At 43.8% G+C, this 19,624-nt stretch overlaps 1 protein-coding gene across 1 annotated transcript in view; it reads right to left on the reverse strand.

Moving 5' to 3' along the window:
- Positions 1–19,624, reverse strand: part of CACNA2D3 (calcium voltage-gated channel auxiliary subunit alpha2delta 3) — a 253,184-nt gene that overhangs the window by 18,030 nt on the left and 215,530 nt on the right. The window contains exons 26-32 of the mRNA XM_078775301.1: positions 18,820–18,881; positions 8,252–8,296; positions 7,325–7,387; positions 7,047–7,117; positions 6,486–6,561; positions 6,329–6,381; positions 151–206 (exon numbers count right to left, since the gene is read on the reverse strand). Coding sequence (XP_078631427.1) covers positions 151–206; positions 6,329–6,381; positions 6,486–6,561; positions 7,047–7,117; positions 7,325–7,387; positions 8,252–8,296; positions 18,820–18,881 — 426 coding nt within the window. The remainder of the gene's footprint in view (positions 1–150; positions 207–6,328; positions 6,382–6,485; positions 6,562–7,046; positions 7,118–7,324; positions 7,388–8,251; positions 8,297–18,819; positions 18,882–19,624) is intronic.

The raw sequence follows: 19,624 nt of genomic DNA on the forward strand, positions 1-19,624 counted from the left end.
ACTACTCCATGGTGAGGTTGGAAACGTACAACTGAAGGTATGAGTTGTAGTTTGAAATCCGACAATGAAAATATGGAATAAAATATGGCGTTCCACGTACTTTGTGGAGAGGTGTTATGGTAGTGGATTCGACTTATCTGCAAGCATTACCTGAGACGATGTGCTCGTAGCTCCATGACACACGCACATTGAACTCCAGCAGGAACCTGCCACACAACAGGAATGCCAGGTACATGAGGATGTTTTTTTTTTTGGATAATTATTTACTGTTTGCTGATAACTTTGTTGCCTCAGTGTAATTATTGCCTCTCGGCGGAGGCTCTGCTGCGACAAGTAAGGAGGTGATTGAGAATGTGCAGAACATGTGATCCAAACCTGATGTATGCTAGGATCACAAGGTGTCCTGAGCACTCTAGAACATTCCTGGAGATGTGGATTGTGGATATAAGACCAAACGTTGCTCCTTAGAACCACAATAGTGTGGCACTATAATGAAGTAGGGATCAATTATATGGGAATTATATGGGTTCCTGGAAGAATTTGAGATAGAGGTGTATATTAGCAGGACTTGTAGGTACCTTGTGTACGTATCGGTGATGGATACTGCATCGGTGCAGCCAGGTATAATGGGGGGAATGGTTTCCTCCTGCGGAAATGTTCCTTGTGTGTCTGCCTGTGCCATCCGTGCAATGCGTATCAGATTTCCATTACTGCGATAACTTTTGAACTACTGAAGGGATTTTGACCAAACTTGGTAAATTTATATGCAATAATACAAAGATGAACTGATTACATTTTGGGTTCCATAGATTGAAGGTCAAAGGGCGTGTGCCCTTTTATTTAAAATAATTTTGTTACTGCAATATCTTGTGAATCACTGAAGAATTACAACTAAACTTGGCACATGTATGGACTGTGATACAAAGATGAATATGAGTGGATTCTATTTTGGGTGCAATGGGTCAAATGGTCATGTGCCCTTAGAGAATCATTGTGCAGACCATAATTCGAGTTTGAAGCATGTGATATTCTCTCTCCCTTCTATTTATCTCTTTCTCTCATGTGACCTTTATTTGTTCATGGGACCTATAAGTTGGATCAAGCATAACAGTGGGTTGACATCTCGCGTGCTCATAGGCATATCCATCAACGCGTTTGCGTCAAATTCAATTTCGGGTGATGGCTTCAAAAGCAGAACTTATGGTACAAAAGTCTGCATCGATTTACTTTGCGTCTGTATATAGAATGTGTGACTCTTTTTTGGCAGTTTTTTGACGCCATCTGTCCCCACTGTGATGCATTTAAAATTTGGATTAGCTTCCATTCTGCAAGTTTCTATTTTATCGGTGGCATCCAACAGCTCAGTCAATGAGATAGTGTTGCCCTTCAGCTCCTTCCAATTTTTTTGCAAAACTCTTCCTGCTTTCTTCTTTTCGAAAATTCCCTCCTGTAGCTTCGAATTAACGATTCAAAGCAAGCGCAGCACCTCTGCCATTTTTGGATGAATTTAGCCGAAAGCAAGGTCGGCGCCCATGAAAATAGTGTCATGTAACTGCGTCCATGTTCACAACCCAAACTATGAGTCAGAATGAGGGTTTTCTGTGCATTCTCAATTGTTCAGCAGATGGAGCATTTATGAACAAGCCTGAGATGTCAAACTAACACAGAGTCATGGAGTTGCTGTCTACCTCTAATTCATGCATTGTTAATTTCCAAAAGTCGAATGAATCTTTGACAGTGTAATTGCAAAATGATATCAATAATTGGCTGCTGTAATTCTTTCAACCACGTAGCCAATTCATGTTGTATGGAGCCCCTCATTGAAGAGATCAGACGTGACGCAACATCTTTGGGTGTTTTTGGTAAACCATACATGCAGTGGCTTTCCCTTTAATGGAATCATGTTCTTTGCTTGAAATTGGAATACAAAATTGAAGACAAAATAATATCGATTTGCTTCCCTACAAATATAATGGCAGTGGACTCAATGGAGATGGAGATCGAGACATTATGGAGGACGCTGATGGATTGACATCTCTACAGGAAAGTCCAAGACATTGCCAGAGTTTTATTTTTTATCTGAAAATACAAGGATATATGATTAGTAAGAATTTCGTTTCACTAATTCAAGCTGCAGTATATATACAGTTGTGGCCAAAAATATTGGCACCCTTCCACTTTTTTCAAACAATGCACCATTTATTCCAGAAAATTGTTGAAATGTAAAAATCTTTTGGTATCCCCATATGTACTTCTTTGGTTTGCAGTGGAACAAAGCAAAAAAAGCTGAAAAAATTACGAAATCTTAGCTTATTCCACACAGAAATCCTAAAATGGCCCGGACAATATTATTGGCACCTTTTAGAAGTTGTTAGAAATAATTAGATTTCAAGCAGGTGATTCTCCTTTGCTTTGGAATTGAACTCACCTATGGTGCGTTGCAGGTGACTGTGATATAAAAATCACTCATTCAACCCATATGTGCCACTCGAGAACGACGCAACAAAAGGCGTACATCGTCCATGATGAGGAGCTACATCTTGTGGCTTCCAAAGCAATTCTACAAGAGCTTCAACTATAACATATCTAAAACTCTGCAACACAGCATCCCCTAGCAATCCGACCACACAACACAACCCAATCACAAAAGTAGACATATAACCCAGTTGTTGGTTTAAAATATATATTTTTTGCTTATTTATATTTTTAAATGCCCATTCATAGAAAAAGAAACATTTTTTGGTTTAAAATATATTTCTGTGTATGTGCATTTATTTTTAGAGTAAAGTACGTACCTTAAATACTGTTACATGTATGGAAGTAGTCGAGCCTGGTGTTGGTTTAGCGGTTAGGGTGCCGGCTTGGGATCCTAGGATCCTGGGTTCGAATCCCGGTCGATCGCTGAATTAACGCCAGGGTGGTTGACTCAGCCTGTCATCCTTCCGAGGTCGGGAAATTGAGTACCAGTTCTCACTGATAATTCCCTGTGTGTTGCAAAAGGCGACTAACAGGGTTGGCAGCAGGAAGGGCATCCAGCCGTAAAACATTGCTTCAAAAAGGGGACTACGGTGCCCGAAAAAGGCCAACCCCCCACTCTGTGGGGAAAAATGGCCTCTAAAGGTGGTTGTTGTTGTTGTATTCAACCAGTTGGAATAGAGAAAAGGAGTCATTCTGCTGTTTTGTGTCACTGTGTGTACCGCAATGAGCATGGAGAAAAGAAATAAAACCAGAGAATTGTCTGAGGAGGTCAGACACAAGATTGTAGCCAAGTCCATCTCCAGAGACCTTGATGTTCCTGTGTCCACTGTACGCAATGTTATCAGGAAGTTTAAGGCCCATGGCACTGTAGCCAACCTCCCTGGACGTGGCCGCAAGAGAAAACTTGATTGAAGATTGCAGAAATGGATTGTTTGAATGGTGGAGAAAGCACCTCGATCAACTGCCAAACAGATTCAAGCTGACCTTCAGACACAAGGTACGACAGTTTCAACTTGCACCATCCGTCGCTAACTCAATGAAAGGGGGTTCTATGGTAGGACACCCAGGAGGACCCCACTGCTGACAGAGAGAGTGAGAGAGCTGAGAGAGCCCGACTGGAGTTTTCCAAAACATACCAAAATCCAAAATCCTTCTGGGAGAATGTCCTGTGAAAAGATGAGACCAGATTAGAGCTTTTTTCTAAAGCACATCATCTCTATGTTTATAGAAAACAAAACGAAGCCTTCAAAAGAAAAGAACACCTTCCCTACAGTCAAACATGGAGGAAGTTCAGTGATGTTTTGGGGTTGCTGTGCTGCCTCTGACACTGGGTGCTTTGACTGTGTGCATGGTATCATGAAATCAGGAGATTACCAAGGTATTTTGGAGCGCAATGTTCAATACAACCCAGTGTCAGAAATCTGGGTCTCTGTCAAAGGTCATGGGTCTTGCAGCAGGACAATATATATATATATATATATATATATATATATATATATATATATATTATATATATATATATATATATATATTATATATATATATATATATATATATATATATATATATATATATATATATATATATATATATATATATATATATATATATACAGGGTGTTTCAAAACGAGTGATACAAATTTAAACGTTTATCTACAAAGAAACAGAAACCTCTGGAACGTGAACCAAACATTTGTTGAAAGCTTATGACATGGTATATTATATCACTGATTGCTGTTGCAGTAAGTCACTGCTAGAGTTAGGGAGAGGCCAAGGTCTGAAATTGGCATTTACACAAAATCCTTGTAATTGACGCTGTCGATGTGTGCCCCTCCGTGGTTCAGACAGGCTTTGATCCTGACTCAAAAGTTCTGTCCAACTTTCGTGTAGGTCTCATGTGGCACTGCCTGGAGGTAGTCTGACACCTCCTGCTTCAGATCATCCAGTGTGGCAGGGCGGTTGACGTAGACAGAGCTTTTGGGAGCCCCCCAGAACCAGTAGTCCAGAGGATTCAAGTCTGGGCTATAGTGTGCCCAGTCATGAGTGGTACCCAGGGCAACAAGGCGGTTTCTGAAGAGCTGCTGCAGGAAAGTGATGGTGTCACCAGCTGTGTGTGGGGGTGCACCATCCTGCATACACCAGGTCATGCTGAGCTGGTTTTGGGTAACCATTTGTGCTCGATCATTATGGAACTTCTGGAGCACGGCCCTGTAGAGCACACCGTTGATCGTCACCGTCCTGCTGTTGTCCATCTCAAACCAGTAAGGGCCTAGCATCCGCATCTGGCTTTGAAGGCACAGAAGCATGTGACCTTAGGCCCTTTCAGGTACCTCTCAGTGATCTCCTCAGGTGGTTCTGCACCCCAAAAAATGTTGTTGTGGTTGTTGATTTAGTCTCATACCATAGAGCCACCACTTTTGTCTTCTGCTCCACTGTCAATGGCATAGTTGAGCTACGGAGCTAGAAATTCCAGGGAAAAAATACCATGATAACACCGCGAAAAACTGAAAAGGAAAGCGGTATAGGTAAAAAAACAAAGAAATGGAAGGAAGTCAAAGTTCTATCAATCTTTTTGAAACACCTGGCAAATCGAGCCTCAAGGGCAGTGTACAAAGGCGCTTTTTACGATGTAGCCCGTCGGGCAAAGCCATCCAGAACAGTGCTTGTTTGTCCATTTGTCCATATGTATGTATGTATGAATGTATGTATGTATGTATGTATGTCCCTCACAAACATACACCAATCAGAGCTGAGGATCTGGTCACATGATAGGGGTGATGTCATTACATCTGTGATCTCATTACGGCATACAACGGCTGACTCCACACACCGCCTTTTTGATCTCTATGTTGTTCAGGCTGAACATATCGTCGAACCTGTCATATATCACAACCGCCATGCTCTACCTATACGTTTTCCATTCAGTGTGAAACACAAACAAACCGATTGTTAAAATGACCATCAAATATCAAAGCATCGGTGTTTCAGGTTTTCCAACGACACAGTACTTATAGACCTTAGGCTTCATGCCTTCATGGCTCACCTTCAGGCCGCTTCGGAGAAATTAGCCCAGGTTTCTTAATGCAGTAGTACTGTTTTTCTAATAGTAATAATAACGTTAATAATAATAATATAGTAAATATAATCATAACACTGCAATCCCTTTGTCGTGACTGCAAAGTTACTGGATAGAAGTGGTGTACGGTTCATTGATGACTCGATGGGAAGCGGTGTACTAATTATTGTAGAATTAAGGAATTAGCCTCGGTTTATTAATACAATAACATCGTCTTTGCAATAATAACAATAACGTTAATAATAATAATATAGTAAACAATTGTATCGTAACAATTGCGAAGGTTAATAATATTGAACATCTCTTGCTGTCCATGTTCCTCATCCAGCAGAGCAAGAGAGTAAGGAAACCATTAGGAATGCAATTGGGCAAACCAGGCAGCTGTTGTGAAAATAGGGACAGGAAGACTTTTCAGTTTGTAGCCTTTGCTCGTTTTGGTGTTTCCCTCACCATTGATCTCAGTTAACTTCTATCTTCAGCCGTGTTTGATGTAAACAAATAACTTCCCATATTTATTGATTGATCCAACTGTTGACTCGGCGACCTCCGCAGTGCCACCCCTAGGGTATGTCGAATATCATTGAATCAGATTTATGTATTTGCTGTTGTGTCAGTGGCTTATGTTGTGCAATATTGGTTTTTTGAAAATGATCAACTTGTTGCTGGTCTTGCTGGCCTTCTGTTTTTGGTTTATGATTGCAACAATGAGGTTTTATGATAATGTCGTGTATAGAGTTGTTGTTGTGTTATTCCCACATTTGCTGAAGTACTCACATTGCCAGCTCTGCCAGGATCCATCGAACGAGGGTCACTGCAGCATGGTAAGGCTGGGTAAAGGGCCAGGTTTGGGCACATCAGGTCAAAGATCATGCATTTGAACTAGTCTCCTCCGACATTAGTTCAAGGAGTAAAGCACATGGTGAAGATTTACCGACAAGATGATGTTGCTGCTGCTGTTGTCAGATTCCTCCGCCTGACACATTGCCTGGTAGTCGTACATTGTTACCCTGGACACAGATAAGAATGATACAATTATAGCTACAAACAAAATAATGATGGCATCTTTTTTTTATCTTACAATCTACGGCTTAAATCAGAACACTGATATAAGGAAATATAAAATGTAAATATAAAAGCTCTTTGTCCATTTGAGGATGTGTCATCCACTTGAGCTGGGTGAAAACATATTTGGGCACAATCTCGAGGAAGCAGGATAATTCCATTGAACGCATCACGGAACTTACAGTATACGTTTGTGCATCTATCTAATCCCTAAAGGCAGTGCCTCCATTGAACAATAAGTGCAACAATCAGAAAAAGTCTCCTTCCTGAAAATTCCTGAAATTGCAATGCTGGAGGGAAAAAGCCCGACCTGGGGTCACGCCACATTGAGTCATATGATGAGATTGTTATTGCAATTTGCAAGTATCCAGCACCTCCGTCATGCTTCTTGAAAATGTGGTGGTTATTGTTTTCCTTGAATCGTGCTTACCTTTGGAAGACTCCCAAGGTAACAAGCTTCTTCATAACGATCCCATCGATTTCTCCAAGGAACAGACCAGTCTGCAGCGCACACACATTGATGCGAGATACCATTGATGCCTCATCTAAAATTGGTCATTCTGCTCAGTAGAAACACGAATCAAGATGCTTCGTTCAACATCCGATCGCACATTTCCAGAAATTCAGAGAAAGAAAAATTACAAATAAAAAAGATGACTGGCTTTGAGAAGACAAAAATAATTGCAGGAATGAACCATAGTACAAAACCTGATCGTAATTCTTGGACACGAAGATTAATCCATGCCAGTCGATGAGGTAACAGCTCAATGTCTGTTGGCACACAGTAGGACACCAAGGTCAAAAACGTATGCAATATGGATAATTTAAAATAAATGTGAAAAAAAAATTGGATGAAAGGAAATACTTTTTTCATGAAGATTTTTTGGAAAATTATGGAAAATTATGGAAAACATTATTATGGAAAAAAGATTTTTCCATAAATTACCAAAAGTAACAATCCTTATGGGGAAATGAGTAAGCTCAGCGTTTTAACCATCATAGTCCCAGAGTTCGGAGTGTTTTATTTGACTTTTATTTACCAAAAGGTCTGAGGGTTGTTTCTCGGGTATAAATATCTGTAGAATTCAAAAATCCATTTCTGACAAAAATCTACCTGGACGTTTTTCCACAATTTGCTGTTGAAGTGGGGTACCCCATGAATGCAATATCGTGATTTTATAACTATATCAAATACACCTCTTGGTATATTCTAGAATCTAGACGTCTAATAGCCTTATAAACCTGCCTAAAGGTAAAAAAAACATTACACGCTCATAAAGTATCATTGCGACTATACCAATGTCTGAACATACTTTGAATGATTATTTTCTAAGTAAGGAGATAAGCCCGTAACAACCACACTGAGCAACAAGATACTATGACATCGGTACAAAAAGATGACAAACATGTGTCCCTCAGATGTGAAAGTGAATTTCGATACGGGGAATCAAGAAAATTAACCTTTACTACATTCAAGAAATGAAATGTCAGTAGCATTTGGTGAAGACACAACACCACAATGACAAAAACAATGATGTCAATGCATACTTTTCTATATGAAATGGAAATAACCCACAAAGAATAACAAATAGACACATAGTATGGAATTGTAGAAAATGTTGGTGACAGACTCACCTCATCCTCAATGTTAATAGGACACTTTCCACCCAGTGTGTTGCACTGTGAAAAGACAAAAGAGACTTTTTTTTACATAATGTGCATATTACACTAGAAGAGCCTATTCGTCGCTTTGCTGATGGACCAATTAGTCATCACGTCTCTTGATGCTAGAAGGGGGAGGGGCAAGGGAGTGGCAGGGCAAGGTGAGGATGTAAGGGGGAAAGGAGGGGCAGGGGAGATATTTACTGCATGTACATATCATATTTTAGGGGAGCTTTGATAGGCCCCTCCATTTCGGGGGGGGGGGGGGGGAGGGAAGGAGGACGACAAATTTACCCGTTCAAATAATGCTTTAACCTCAGTGTTGCCCAGGTAAAAAAAAGAAAATTGTATTACCCTCTGCCAGTCCGCCACCACCACTAAGTGGTGCTACACAGTACACATTTACATAGATAATTTATGCCCCCTTTCTCCCCAACCCTCTGATCCCCAACACCCCTACGTGAGGTGCCGAGGCCACACAGCCTATGTTACCCCGCACACAAAGTTATATTTGTACCCCGAGTTGGGAGTTTGTAACTTAAAAGATGTGGTAGTGCATGAGGAACAAAGGCAGACACCACAGAGAGACAATGGTGTTTATATATCGATATTATAAAACAGGAGTGTCTGTCTGTCTGTCCCCAAACTACTCCCTCAGTTTTGGGGATAGCCCCGCCAAACCTCCTGTGGAACGTTTTGGGGTCCCAGCGGATGTTGTAAGGTAGGTAGTAGGTTTCAAAAATTCCTCAATAAAATTATGATGTTGAAATTAACTCGATACGAACCTGCCACAAATCCTGAAGTGGACAGATGACATAAATGAGCTGCTTTGATAATATCCCAATATAACAGTCATTTTAAACAGTATTTTGTTAAAGTATCAATTTATGATTGGAATGACGTTTGGAATTGAGTGAATACAATTACGATTTTGAATTCGTAATTGTATTCACCCAACCGTACAGAACTACTTCACATCCGCAATTAAATATTTGTTTATGTCACGAATGTTGGAAAAAGCTTATTTTTTATATTAACTTGCGTGACTCGGCGGGCTCCGCATGCCCCACCACACATCGTTACAGAGGGATAACCATATTTGACCATTTTGGTGTCTTTTGGGTCTTCAGGGTATTTTGGATTATCTGGGCCTTTAAGGGTCTTTTGGGTCTTAAGGGTCTTTTGGTTCCTGTGGGTCTTTGGAGTATTTTGGTTCTTTGGGGTATTTAAGGATCTTTGGAGTCTTCAGCGTGTTTTGGGTCTTCTGGGTCTTTTGGATTATCTGGGCCTTTAAGGGTCTTTTGGGTCTTAAGGGTCTTTTGGTTCCTGTGGGTCTTTGGAGTATTTTGGTTCTTTGGGGTATTTAAGGATCTTTGGAGTCTTCAGCGTGTTTTGGGTCTTCTGGGTCTTTTGGGTCTTCACGGTGTTTTAGGTCTTCAGGGTCTGTTTGGGTCTTTGGGCTCTTTTGGGTCTTCAAGGTGTTTTGTGTCTTTGGGGTGTTTTGGGTCTTCTGGGTCTTCAGGGTATTTTGGGTCATCGGGGTCTTTTGGGTCTTCGGGGCCATTTGGGTCTTCAGGGTCTTTTGGATCCTCTGGGCCTTTAAGGGTATTTTGGGTCTTTGAGGTGTTTTGGGTCTTTGGGGTATTTGGGGTCTTTGGTGTCTTCAGGGACTTTTGGGTCTTAAGGGTCTTTTGGTTCCTCTGGGTCTTTGGGATATTTTGGTTCTTTGGGGTATTTAAGGGTATTTTGGGTGTTCTGGGTCTTTAAGGATCTTTGGGGTCTTCAGGGTGTTTTGGGTCTTCAGGTTGTTTTGGGCCTTCCGGGTCTTTTGGGTCTTCGGGGTGTTTTAGGTCTTGCGTCTTTTTGGGTCTTCGGGGTCTTTTGGGTCTTTGGGCTCTTGTGCGTCTTCAGGGTATTTTGGGTCTTTGGGGTGTTTTGGGTCTTTGGGGTCTTTGGGGTCTTCGGGGTCTTTGGGGTTTTCAAAGTCTTTTTTTTTTCTTTTTCTTTTTTTTTATACAAGATCGAGGCTCGTGAAAGAGCTAACATTAATCACACAAAAAGACAAACCGACACACAAAACACAAAAAACAAGGGGAGCGGCAGACAAGATGGGGAGAGAGGGGGAAGGACACAAACACAACATTTGAGAGCAGGGACATCGGGAGGACTTGGGGGGAGGTGGGAGAGGAATAAAACATATGAACACTGCAAGGACTCTGGGGTGAATTACCGGGGGTAGAAAAGATCAAGGTTTTCGATGGGGGAAGATAAGAGATGGTGGTGAACAGCTGTTTTAAAGACCTGGAGAGAGGAGTGGGATTGAAGGGAGTGGGGGAGTTTGTTCCAGAGGCGGGAGAAAAGGGGAATGAAAGAGTGAAGGTGAGCAGAGAGCCTAGACTTTGGCAGTTTAACCATAAGAGGGTTGCAGGCAGATCTTGTGCGACCTGAAGGAATATTGGGGGGACAGAGCACAGAGAGAGCTGGGGGAGCAAGGCCGGAGAGGAGTCGGTAGAAGACAGAAAGACCACCAACCTGCCTGCGGTGAGTGAGTGAAAGGCCCTCGGAGTTGACTACATCGCAGGAGATTCCAATGATTCTGAAAGCTTTGGCCTCAACAGCGTGAAGCCGAACAAGGTGTGAGGTAGGAGCACCAGCCCAGAGGGGGGAACAGTATTCCATTGAGCTGCGGATGAAAGCCTTGTATGTGGTGAGGAGCTCAGGTGTGCCAATTAAGGACTTCGCATGACGGAGGATGCCCAGACGGCGACTGGCTTTGGAGGCCAGCTTGGAAATGTGGTTTTCCCAAGAAAGATCATGGCAGATAGTGAGACCCAAAAGCTTGAGCGACAGAACTTCTTGGAGAGGATTGTTGAGAAAGTAGATGGGAGGGTTGTCCAGTCGGTCCTTTCGGAGAGACATTGTAAGAGTGTGAGATTTGTCAGGATTGAAAGACATGTTCCACTTGTTTGACCAGTCTGTGATTTTGTCCAGGTCTGCAGAGAGTGAGGAGGCTGCAGACTGCCGATCTGAGGGATGAGGAATGGAGCGGCAGATAGTGGAGTCATCAGCAAAGAGATAGAGAGGATTTTCCAGAGAGTCGGAGAGGTCATTGATGAAGACCAGAAATAGCACAGGGCCCAGAACACTACCTTGGGGAACTCCAGCCAGAACAGGAAGGGAAGATGAGAGAAATCCATTCAGGGCCACACGTTGCCTACGACCAGAGAGGAAATCCGCAAGCCATGAGTGGAGATTTCCCTGAATACCATAGGAGGTGAGTTTGGTGAGCAGAGCTGGGTGCCAGACCGTATCGAAGGCACGTGATATGTCAAGTGAGACAGCTCTGATTTCCTGTTTGGCATTGAGGACCTCCATCCATTGTTGAGACAGCAGAAGCAACATGTCCAGAGTAGAATGACCTGGTCTGAATCCAAATTGATGATCAGAGATCAAGCCATTGGAAAAGAGGAAGGATTTGATATCTGAAGCAATGATGGATTCCATGACTTTGCTGATAATTGGGAGCAGGCTGATTGGTCTGTAGTTGCAAGGATCTGTTTTTGCACGTTTTTGTGTAAAGCGTTAATGTTTGCTGATTTCCAAGATGCTGGCAGATGACCTTGAGCAAAAGAGAGGGTGAAAAGAACAGAGAGAGTGTGAGATAGAGCGGCAGAGCAGGATTTTAGGACCCGAGGGCTGATGCCATCTGGTCCAGTTGCAGAATCAGAGTCGAGGTTTGATAAAAACTTCTCCACCTTGTCAGGAGAGAAGGACACAGAGTCCAGGAGCAGTTGGGTTCGACTGGGAAAGGTGGGAACAGAGAGAGATAGGTTTGGGACACAAGATTTTGAGGCAAACACAGAGTTGAGGCATTCGGCTTTGTCACGTACGGTGTCAACTGTGTAGCCATTTGCGGTAAGGGAGGGGATGGAGGGGGAACAAACACCAGAAACGGATTTGACCAGACGCCACCAGGATTTGGAGGAAGGAGACAGGTTTGAGAGTTCAATCTTGAGTGTGGAGAGATAGTGCTTCCTGACACTCCTGAGGGTAGAAACACACTTGTTTCGAGCTTGGTGGAAGGAACTGAGATTGCCTTCAGTTGGATTTGTCTTCCAAGACGCAAAGGCAAGTTGTTTCAGGGCAACTGCCTCACCACAAGATTCAGTGTACCATGGACGGGAGGAAGGGTAAGACAACTGAAGACGAGATGGGATAAATCTGTGCATGAGAGAGAGCAGTTTGCTTTGGAAGAATTCCCAGGAAGAATTGATGTCAGAGGCATTAGAGATGGGAGACCAGTCCAGTTGATTGATGGCTGCTTGCAGACCGTGCCAGTCGGCCTGAGTGAAATGCCAGACTCGTCGGCGCTGAGGAGGCTCTCTGAGAATGGCCAGTGAGTTGTCCACTTTAACAAGCACATGATCAGAAGAACCGATTGGAGCAGAAGGAGAGCAGCAGACATTTGCAGGGAAGTTAGTCATAACCAAGTCCAGAAGAGAAGATACTCCATTGACTGAGATCCGGGTCGGGAAATTGACAGATTGTGTCAGTCCCAATGAGTCGCAGAAGTCCTTTGCTGAGGTGCCATGGCTGGTGAGAGATGAACCCACACCCAGCTAGCTGGCATGATGACAGTTGAAGTCGCCACATATGAGGAAGAGAGAGTTTGGATGAGTTGATAGAAGTTGGTCCATGTTGTCCGACAGAGAAATGTAAATGGAGTCATCACTGTTTGGAGGACGGTACAGAACACATATGAACAAAAGGTGGGAGCGGAGAGGAAGCCGTAGCCAGAGGTACTCCTGTGGGTGGGGTGGAGAGAGGGCAGTGCAGGGAGAGTGAGGAAGAGAGTTTTTGATAAAGATAGCCACCCCACCACCAGGACGAGGATCAGGTCTATCGTACTGGAGGAGGGAGTAACCAGGAAGAGATATTAAGGAGTCAGAGAAATCTTGAAGGAGGAAAGTTTCTTTTAAGCAGATCCGTCTTTTGGGATCGTCTTTTGGGTCTTCAGGGGCTTCAGGGGCTTCAGGGGGTCGTCTTTTGGGTCTTCAGGGGCTTTTGGGTCTTAAGGGTCTTTTGGTTCCTCTGAGTCTTTAAGAATCGTTTGAGTCTTTGGGGGGTTTTGGGTATTTGGAGTATTTTGAGTCTTCGGGGTCTTTTGGGTCTTCAGGGTGTTTTGGGTCTTCGGGGTCTTTTGGGTCTTCAGGGCCTTTTGGGTCTTCAGGGACTTTTGGGTCTTCAGGATGTTTGGGTCTTCGGAGTCTTTTGGGTCTTCAGGGTGTTTTGGGTCTTCAGGGGTCTTGGTGGTCTTAAGGGTCTTGAGGGACTTAAAGGGTCGTCAAAGGTCTGAGGGGTCTGAGTTCACGGACTGTGTTTTGGGTGTTAATTTAATTTGAAGAAGAAGAAGAAGAAGAGGTTTTTTTTGGTATACAGAATCGAGGCTCGTGTAAGAGCTAACACATTGAACATGAAAACATGCAATGAAGGGTGCGGGAGACAAGAGGAAGCACACAAGCACAACAACAGAAGAGAACAGGGACGTCGGTAGATCTGTGGAAGGGGTAGGGCTGGGGGGGGGGGGCACACGGGAAAAAGCAAAACAACACTACGAGGAATTTCAGGAAAGAAGTTGGGGAATGAAAGAGGTGGATCTGGGGTGAATTAATGGGGGTAGAAAAGATCAAGGTTTTGGACAGAGAAAGATAAGAGATGGTGGTGAACAGCTGTTTTAAAGACCTGGAGGGAGGAGAGGGATTGAAGAGAGTGAGGGAGTTTGTTACAGAGGCGGGAGAAAAGAGGAATGAAAGAGTGAAGGTGAGCAGAGAGCCTAGATTTTGGCAGTTTCACCAGAAGATGGTAGCTGGCAGATCTTGTGTGTCCTGCAGGAAAATTTGGGGGACAGAGCACAGACAGAGCAGGGGGAGAAAGGCTGGAGAGGAGTCGGTAGAAGACAGAAAGACCACCAACCTTTGACCGAGAAGACAGAAAGACAAAGGCCCTTTGAATCAGCTTCATCGCGGGAGATTCTGAATTATTTGGTTTCAACCGCGTGAAGCCGAGCTACAGTCACGTGAAAAAGTAAAGTTTTGACTTTTTCAACATATTTTAACATACAGCTATTTGATCTTCATTTCAACAATATTGATAGATAAAGGTGATATAATATAACAAATATCATGAAACATTTACATTTTGTAGTCCATTGTATAATTTAGCCCTGGTGTTGGGCTAGCGGCTAGGGTGCCGGCTTAGGATCCTAGAATCCTGCGTTCGAATCCCGCTCGATCGCTGAATTAACACCAGGGGGGTTGACTCAGCCTGTTCATAGCGGCTAGGGTGCCGGCTTAGGATCCTAGAATCCTGCGTTCGAATCCCGCTCGATCGCTGAATTAACACCAGGGGGGTTGACTCAGCCTGTTCATCCTTCGGAGGTCGGCTAATTGAGTACCAGCTCACTGGTAATTCCCTGTTTGTCGTTAAAGGCGGCAAAAAGGGTTGGCGTCAGGAAGGGCATCCGGCCGTAAAACATTGCTTCAAAAAGGGGATCGAAAAACAACAACAACCACGGTTCCCGAAAAAGGCCAACCCCTGCTTTGCGGGGAAAAATGGCCTCCAAAGGTGTTTTTTTTATTTTTTATTTTTTAGTCTATTGTATAATTTAAATAAATATAAATGCAAATTTCAAATGTGGAAAAAGTAAGTACACCCATGGCTCTAATAGGTGGTATTGCCCCCTTTGGCAAAAACAACCTCAAGTAGGCGTTTCTTATGACTGTCTACCAGTCTCTGACATCGACTGGGAGAAATTTTTGCCCACTCCTCCATGCAGAATTATTTCAGCTGTGCGATGTTTGAGGGGTTTCTTGCATGCACAGCTCGTTTCAAATCCCCCCACAACACCTCGATGGGACTTAGATCCGGGCTTTGACTTGGCCATTCCAGAACCCTCCATTTCTTTCTTTTCAGCCATTCCTTGGTGGATTTACTGGTATGTTTAGGGTCATTGTTATGTTGCAAGGTCCACCTTCGGTTGAGCTCAACTTTCCGACAGATGGCCTCACATTATCCTCAAGCACCCTCTGGTACAATGAAGAATTCATAGTTGATTCTATGATGGTGAGCTGCCCAGGCCCTGATGCAGCAAAGCTGCCCCAAACCATAATATTTCCAACACCATGCTTTACAGTTGGTATCAGGTTCTTGTGGTCAAATGCTGTCTTTGGTTTTCGCCAAACATGTCTTCTGGTACTGTGGCCAAATAGCTCCACCTTTGATTCATCTGTCCAGAGCACATTGTTCCAGAAGTGCTGGTCTTTGCCGAGGTGTTCATTGGCAAACTTTAGTCTTGCCCTGATGTTCTTTCTGGACAGCAAAGGTTTCCTCCTGGCACACCTCCCATGTAGATCAAATTTGTGCAGCCTCTTTCTAATGGTAGACTCGTGCACTTTGACATCAACAGTGGCAAGAGCTACCTGTAGGTCCCGTGATGACATTCTGGGGTTCTTAGAGACTTCTTTCAGCATCTTGCAGCCTACTCTCGGGCTGAACTTGCCGGGGCGGCCTGGCCTGAACAAGATGGCAGTTGTTTGGAATCTTCTCCACTTGTAGATTATCTTCCGGACAGTCGAATGATTGATTTCAAATTGTTTGGAGATCTTTTTAAATCCCTTCCCAGACTCATAGGCATCTATAACCTTCTTTCTGAAGGCCTCGGAGAGCTCTTTTGATCTCAGCATGGTGACGCCACACACTTCAACAACAAAGAGTAAACCAAACTAAATGTCTGAGGTTTAAATATGACAGGTTCCTCCAAGATTCTCTCTAACGATGTTCTAATCATTTGCACCTGAGCTGGTGCACCTGATTGTAATTTTAGGTATTTGAAGTAGTGATAAATGTCGGGGTGTACTTACTTTTTCCACCTGCGAAATTTGCATTTATGTTTATTTAAATTATACAATGGACGACAAAATGTAAATGTTTCATGATATTTGTTATATTATATCACCTTTATCTATCAGTATTGTTGAAATGAAGATCAAATACAGCCATCAATTACAAATACAGCCAACAGATTGATGCAGCCATCAATCATCTGGACTGGTCTCCCATCTCTACCGCCTCTGACATCAACTCATCCTGGGAATTCTTCCAAAGTAAATTGCTCTCTCTCATGCACAGGTTTATCCCATCTCGTCTTCAGTTGTCATACCCTTCCTCCCATCCATGGTACACGGAATCTTGTGGTGAGGCTGTTGCCCAGAAACAACTTGCTTTCGTCTCCTGGAAAGCAAATCCAACGGAAGGAAATCTCATTTCCTTTCACAAAGCCCGAAACAAGTGTGTGTCCACCCTCAGGAGAGCCAGGAAACAATATCTCTCCGTTCTCAAGACCGAACTCTCTTATCTGTCTCCCTCTTCCAAATCCTGGTTGCGTCTGGTCAAATCTGTTTCTGTTATTTGTTCCCCCTCCATCCCCTCCCTCACCTCAAACGGCTACACGGCTGACTCCGCACGTTAAAAAGCTGAATGCCTCAACTCTGTGTTTGCCTCTAAATCTTGTGTCCTAAACCCATTCCTCTCTGTACCCACCGTACCCAGTCGTACCCAGCTGCTCCTGGACTCTGTCCTTTCCTCCTGACAAGGTGGAAAAGTTTCTGTCAACCCTCGACTCTAATTCTGCAACTGGACCTGACGGCATCAGCCCACGGGTCCTAAAATCCTGTTCTTCCGCTCTTTCACTCCCTCTCTCTGTTATCTTCACCCTCTTTTTTGCTCAAGGTCATCTGCCATCTGCTTGGAAATCAGCCAACATCACCGCTTTGCACAAAAAAGGTGCAAAAACAGATCCTAGCAACTACAGACCAATCAGCCTTCTCCCAATTATCAGCAAAGTCATGGAATCCATCATTGCTTCAGATATGAAATCTTTCCTTTCTCCAATGGCTTGATCTCTAATCATCAATTTGGTTTCAGACCTGGTCACTCTACTCTGGACATGCTGCTTCTGCTTTCTCAACAATGGATGGAGGTCCTCAATGCCAAACAGGAAATTAGAGCTGTCTCCCTTGACATATCACGTGCCTTCGATATGGTCTGGCACCCCGTTCTGCTCACGAAACTCTCCAACTTTGGTATCCATGGAAATCTCCCCGCATGGCTGGCGGACTCCCTCTCTAGTCGTAGTCAACGTGTGGCCCTGAATGGGTTTCTCTCATCTCCTCTTCCTGTTCAGGCTGGAGTTCCCCAAGGCAGTGTTCTGGGCCCTGTGCTTTTTCTGGTATTCATCAATGATCTCTCTGACTCTCTTGAAAATCCCCTCTATCTCTTTGCTGATGACTCTACTCTCCGTCGCTCCATTCCTCATCCCTCAGATCGGCAGTCTGCAGCCTCCTCACTCTCTGCAGACCTGGACAAAATCACAGACTGGGCAAACAAGTGGAACATGTCTTTCAATCCTGACAAATCTCACACTCTTACGATATCTCTCTGAAAAGACCGACTGGACAACCCTCCCATCCACTTTCTGAATAATCCTCTCAACGAAGTTCTGTCACTCAAGCTTTTGGGTCTCACTATCTGCCATGATCTTTCCTGGGTTAACCACATTTCAAATCTGGCCTGCAAAGCCAGTCGCCGACTGGGCATCCTCCGTCGTGCGAAGTCCTTCCTTGGCACACCTGAGCTCCTCACCACATACAAGGCTTTCATCCGCAGCTCAATGGAATACTGCTCTCCCCTCTGGGCTGGTGCTCCTGCCACACACCTATCTCGTCTTCACGCTGTTGAAACCACACAAGATCTGCCTGCAACCCTCTTATGGTTAAACTGTCAAAATCAAGACTCTCTGCTCACCTTCACTCCTTCATTCCTCTTTTCTCCCGCCTCTGGAACAAACTCCCTCACTCTCTTCAATACAGCTCCACCCTCCAGGTCTTTAAAACAGCTGTTCACCACCATCTCTTATCTTCCCCCATCCAAAACCTTGATCTTTTCTTCCCCTGCTAATTTCACCCCAAATCCACTTTTTTGAAATACCAACTTCTGTCCTGGAAGTCCTTGGTGTCCTTGGTGTCCTTGTGTTTTATACTTCTCCCACCCCCCTCCCCTTGCCACGCCTCCTCCCCCCAAGCCCTCTCCCTCCCACACAGCTCCTGCTCTCAAATGTTGTGTTTGTGTGCTTCCCCTTCTCTCCCCATCTTGTCTTCCGCTCCCTCTTTTTATATATTTTGTTTGTCTGGATGATTTGTTTGTGAAATAAATGTTAGCTCTTTCACGAGCCTCGATTCAGTATGCAAAAAAAAAAAAAAAAAAAAAAAAGCTATGTTGAAATATGTTGAAAAAGTCAAAACTTTACACGGGGTGTACTTACTTTTTCACGTGACTGTAGGTCATGCGCTGGAGGATGTGTTATTTATTTATTTGGCATGGGGCAGTGTACTATAAATGTAGCTCTATTTGTTTTCAAACTGGTCGAGTTGGACTGCGTGGCTATGGGTGACAAAACAATTGGCCAATTAAAGATACGTTCCCACCTGCCTTGTGGCTGTCCAGAACTTCTGCCTGTAGAAATCCAACTTCATCTGTATGCCAACCACTGTGAGGACAGAAAAGAGCACCCAGTCAGGCACCAGTATGTCCAGCAATGAGTGGCCAACCTTGTGCCAACAAGATAGCATTAAATGTCCCAAAATCAAAAACATACTTGAGGAATTATAATTCAGATTGGTGTGTTTACGTTTGTCAGCTTTGTATTTTTAGATTTAAAAGTCGTTCTGTTACGTGCTCCTCCCCAAACCCCCTGGTCACAGTGTACCTCCGAGCCCCGAGAGGAGTCACGGCAGAAAGATGTGTAATTGTGTATGTCAAAGGTCAATGGTGAAACCACACCAATTGTTGCCAACAAACAAGTATTGTATTAAGATCACACAAGAATGACAGTACAACAACAATAGTAATCAATTGTGCAACCAATATAAATTTCCTATGATGGTACCATCAGGTTCGTACAATATAACTCACTGTGCTCCAAGTGAGCGAAAAGAGGAACATTCCCCAATGTCTCTATTCCCGGCTTCAAGCCAAAGTCGATCCGCTCCAGCGATCGTCAGAACGATGTCTAATCGAGACCAGAACCCCGTTGGGTTGACAGTTATAGTCACGCGGCCAAAGCTGCGCAAAGGCGCCCTCAAGGCGACCGGGAAATCACACCTTCGGGTATGGACGTTCAACGGCTCACAGTCGGCGAGCCGCAAATTAACATTCAAAATCCATGTTACACACACACACACCAGATAAACCTCTGAATGCGGTGAAAATGGTTGAAGCGAAGCGAAAAAC

The sequence above is a fragment of the Myxine glutinosa genome, chromosome 4 (assembly GCF_964187855.1).
Source record: "Myxine glutinosa chromosome 4, kmMyxGlut1.1, whole genome shotgun sequence".
Lineage (NCBI taxonomy): Eukaryota > Metazoa > Chordata > Myxini > Myxiniformes > Myxinidae > Myxine > Myxine glutinosa.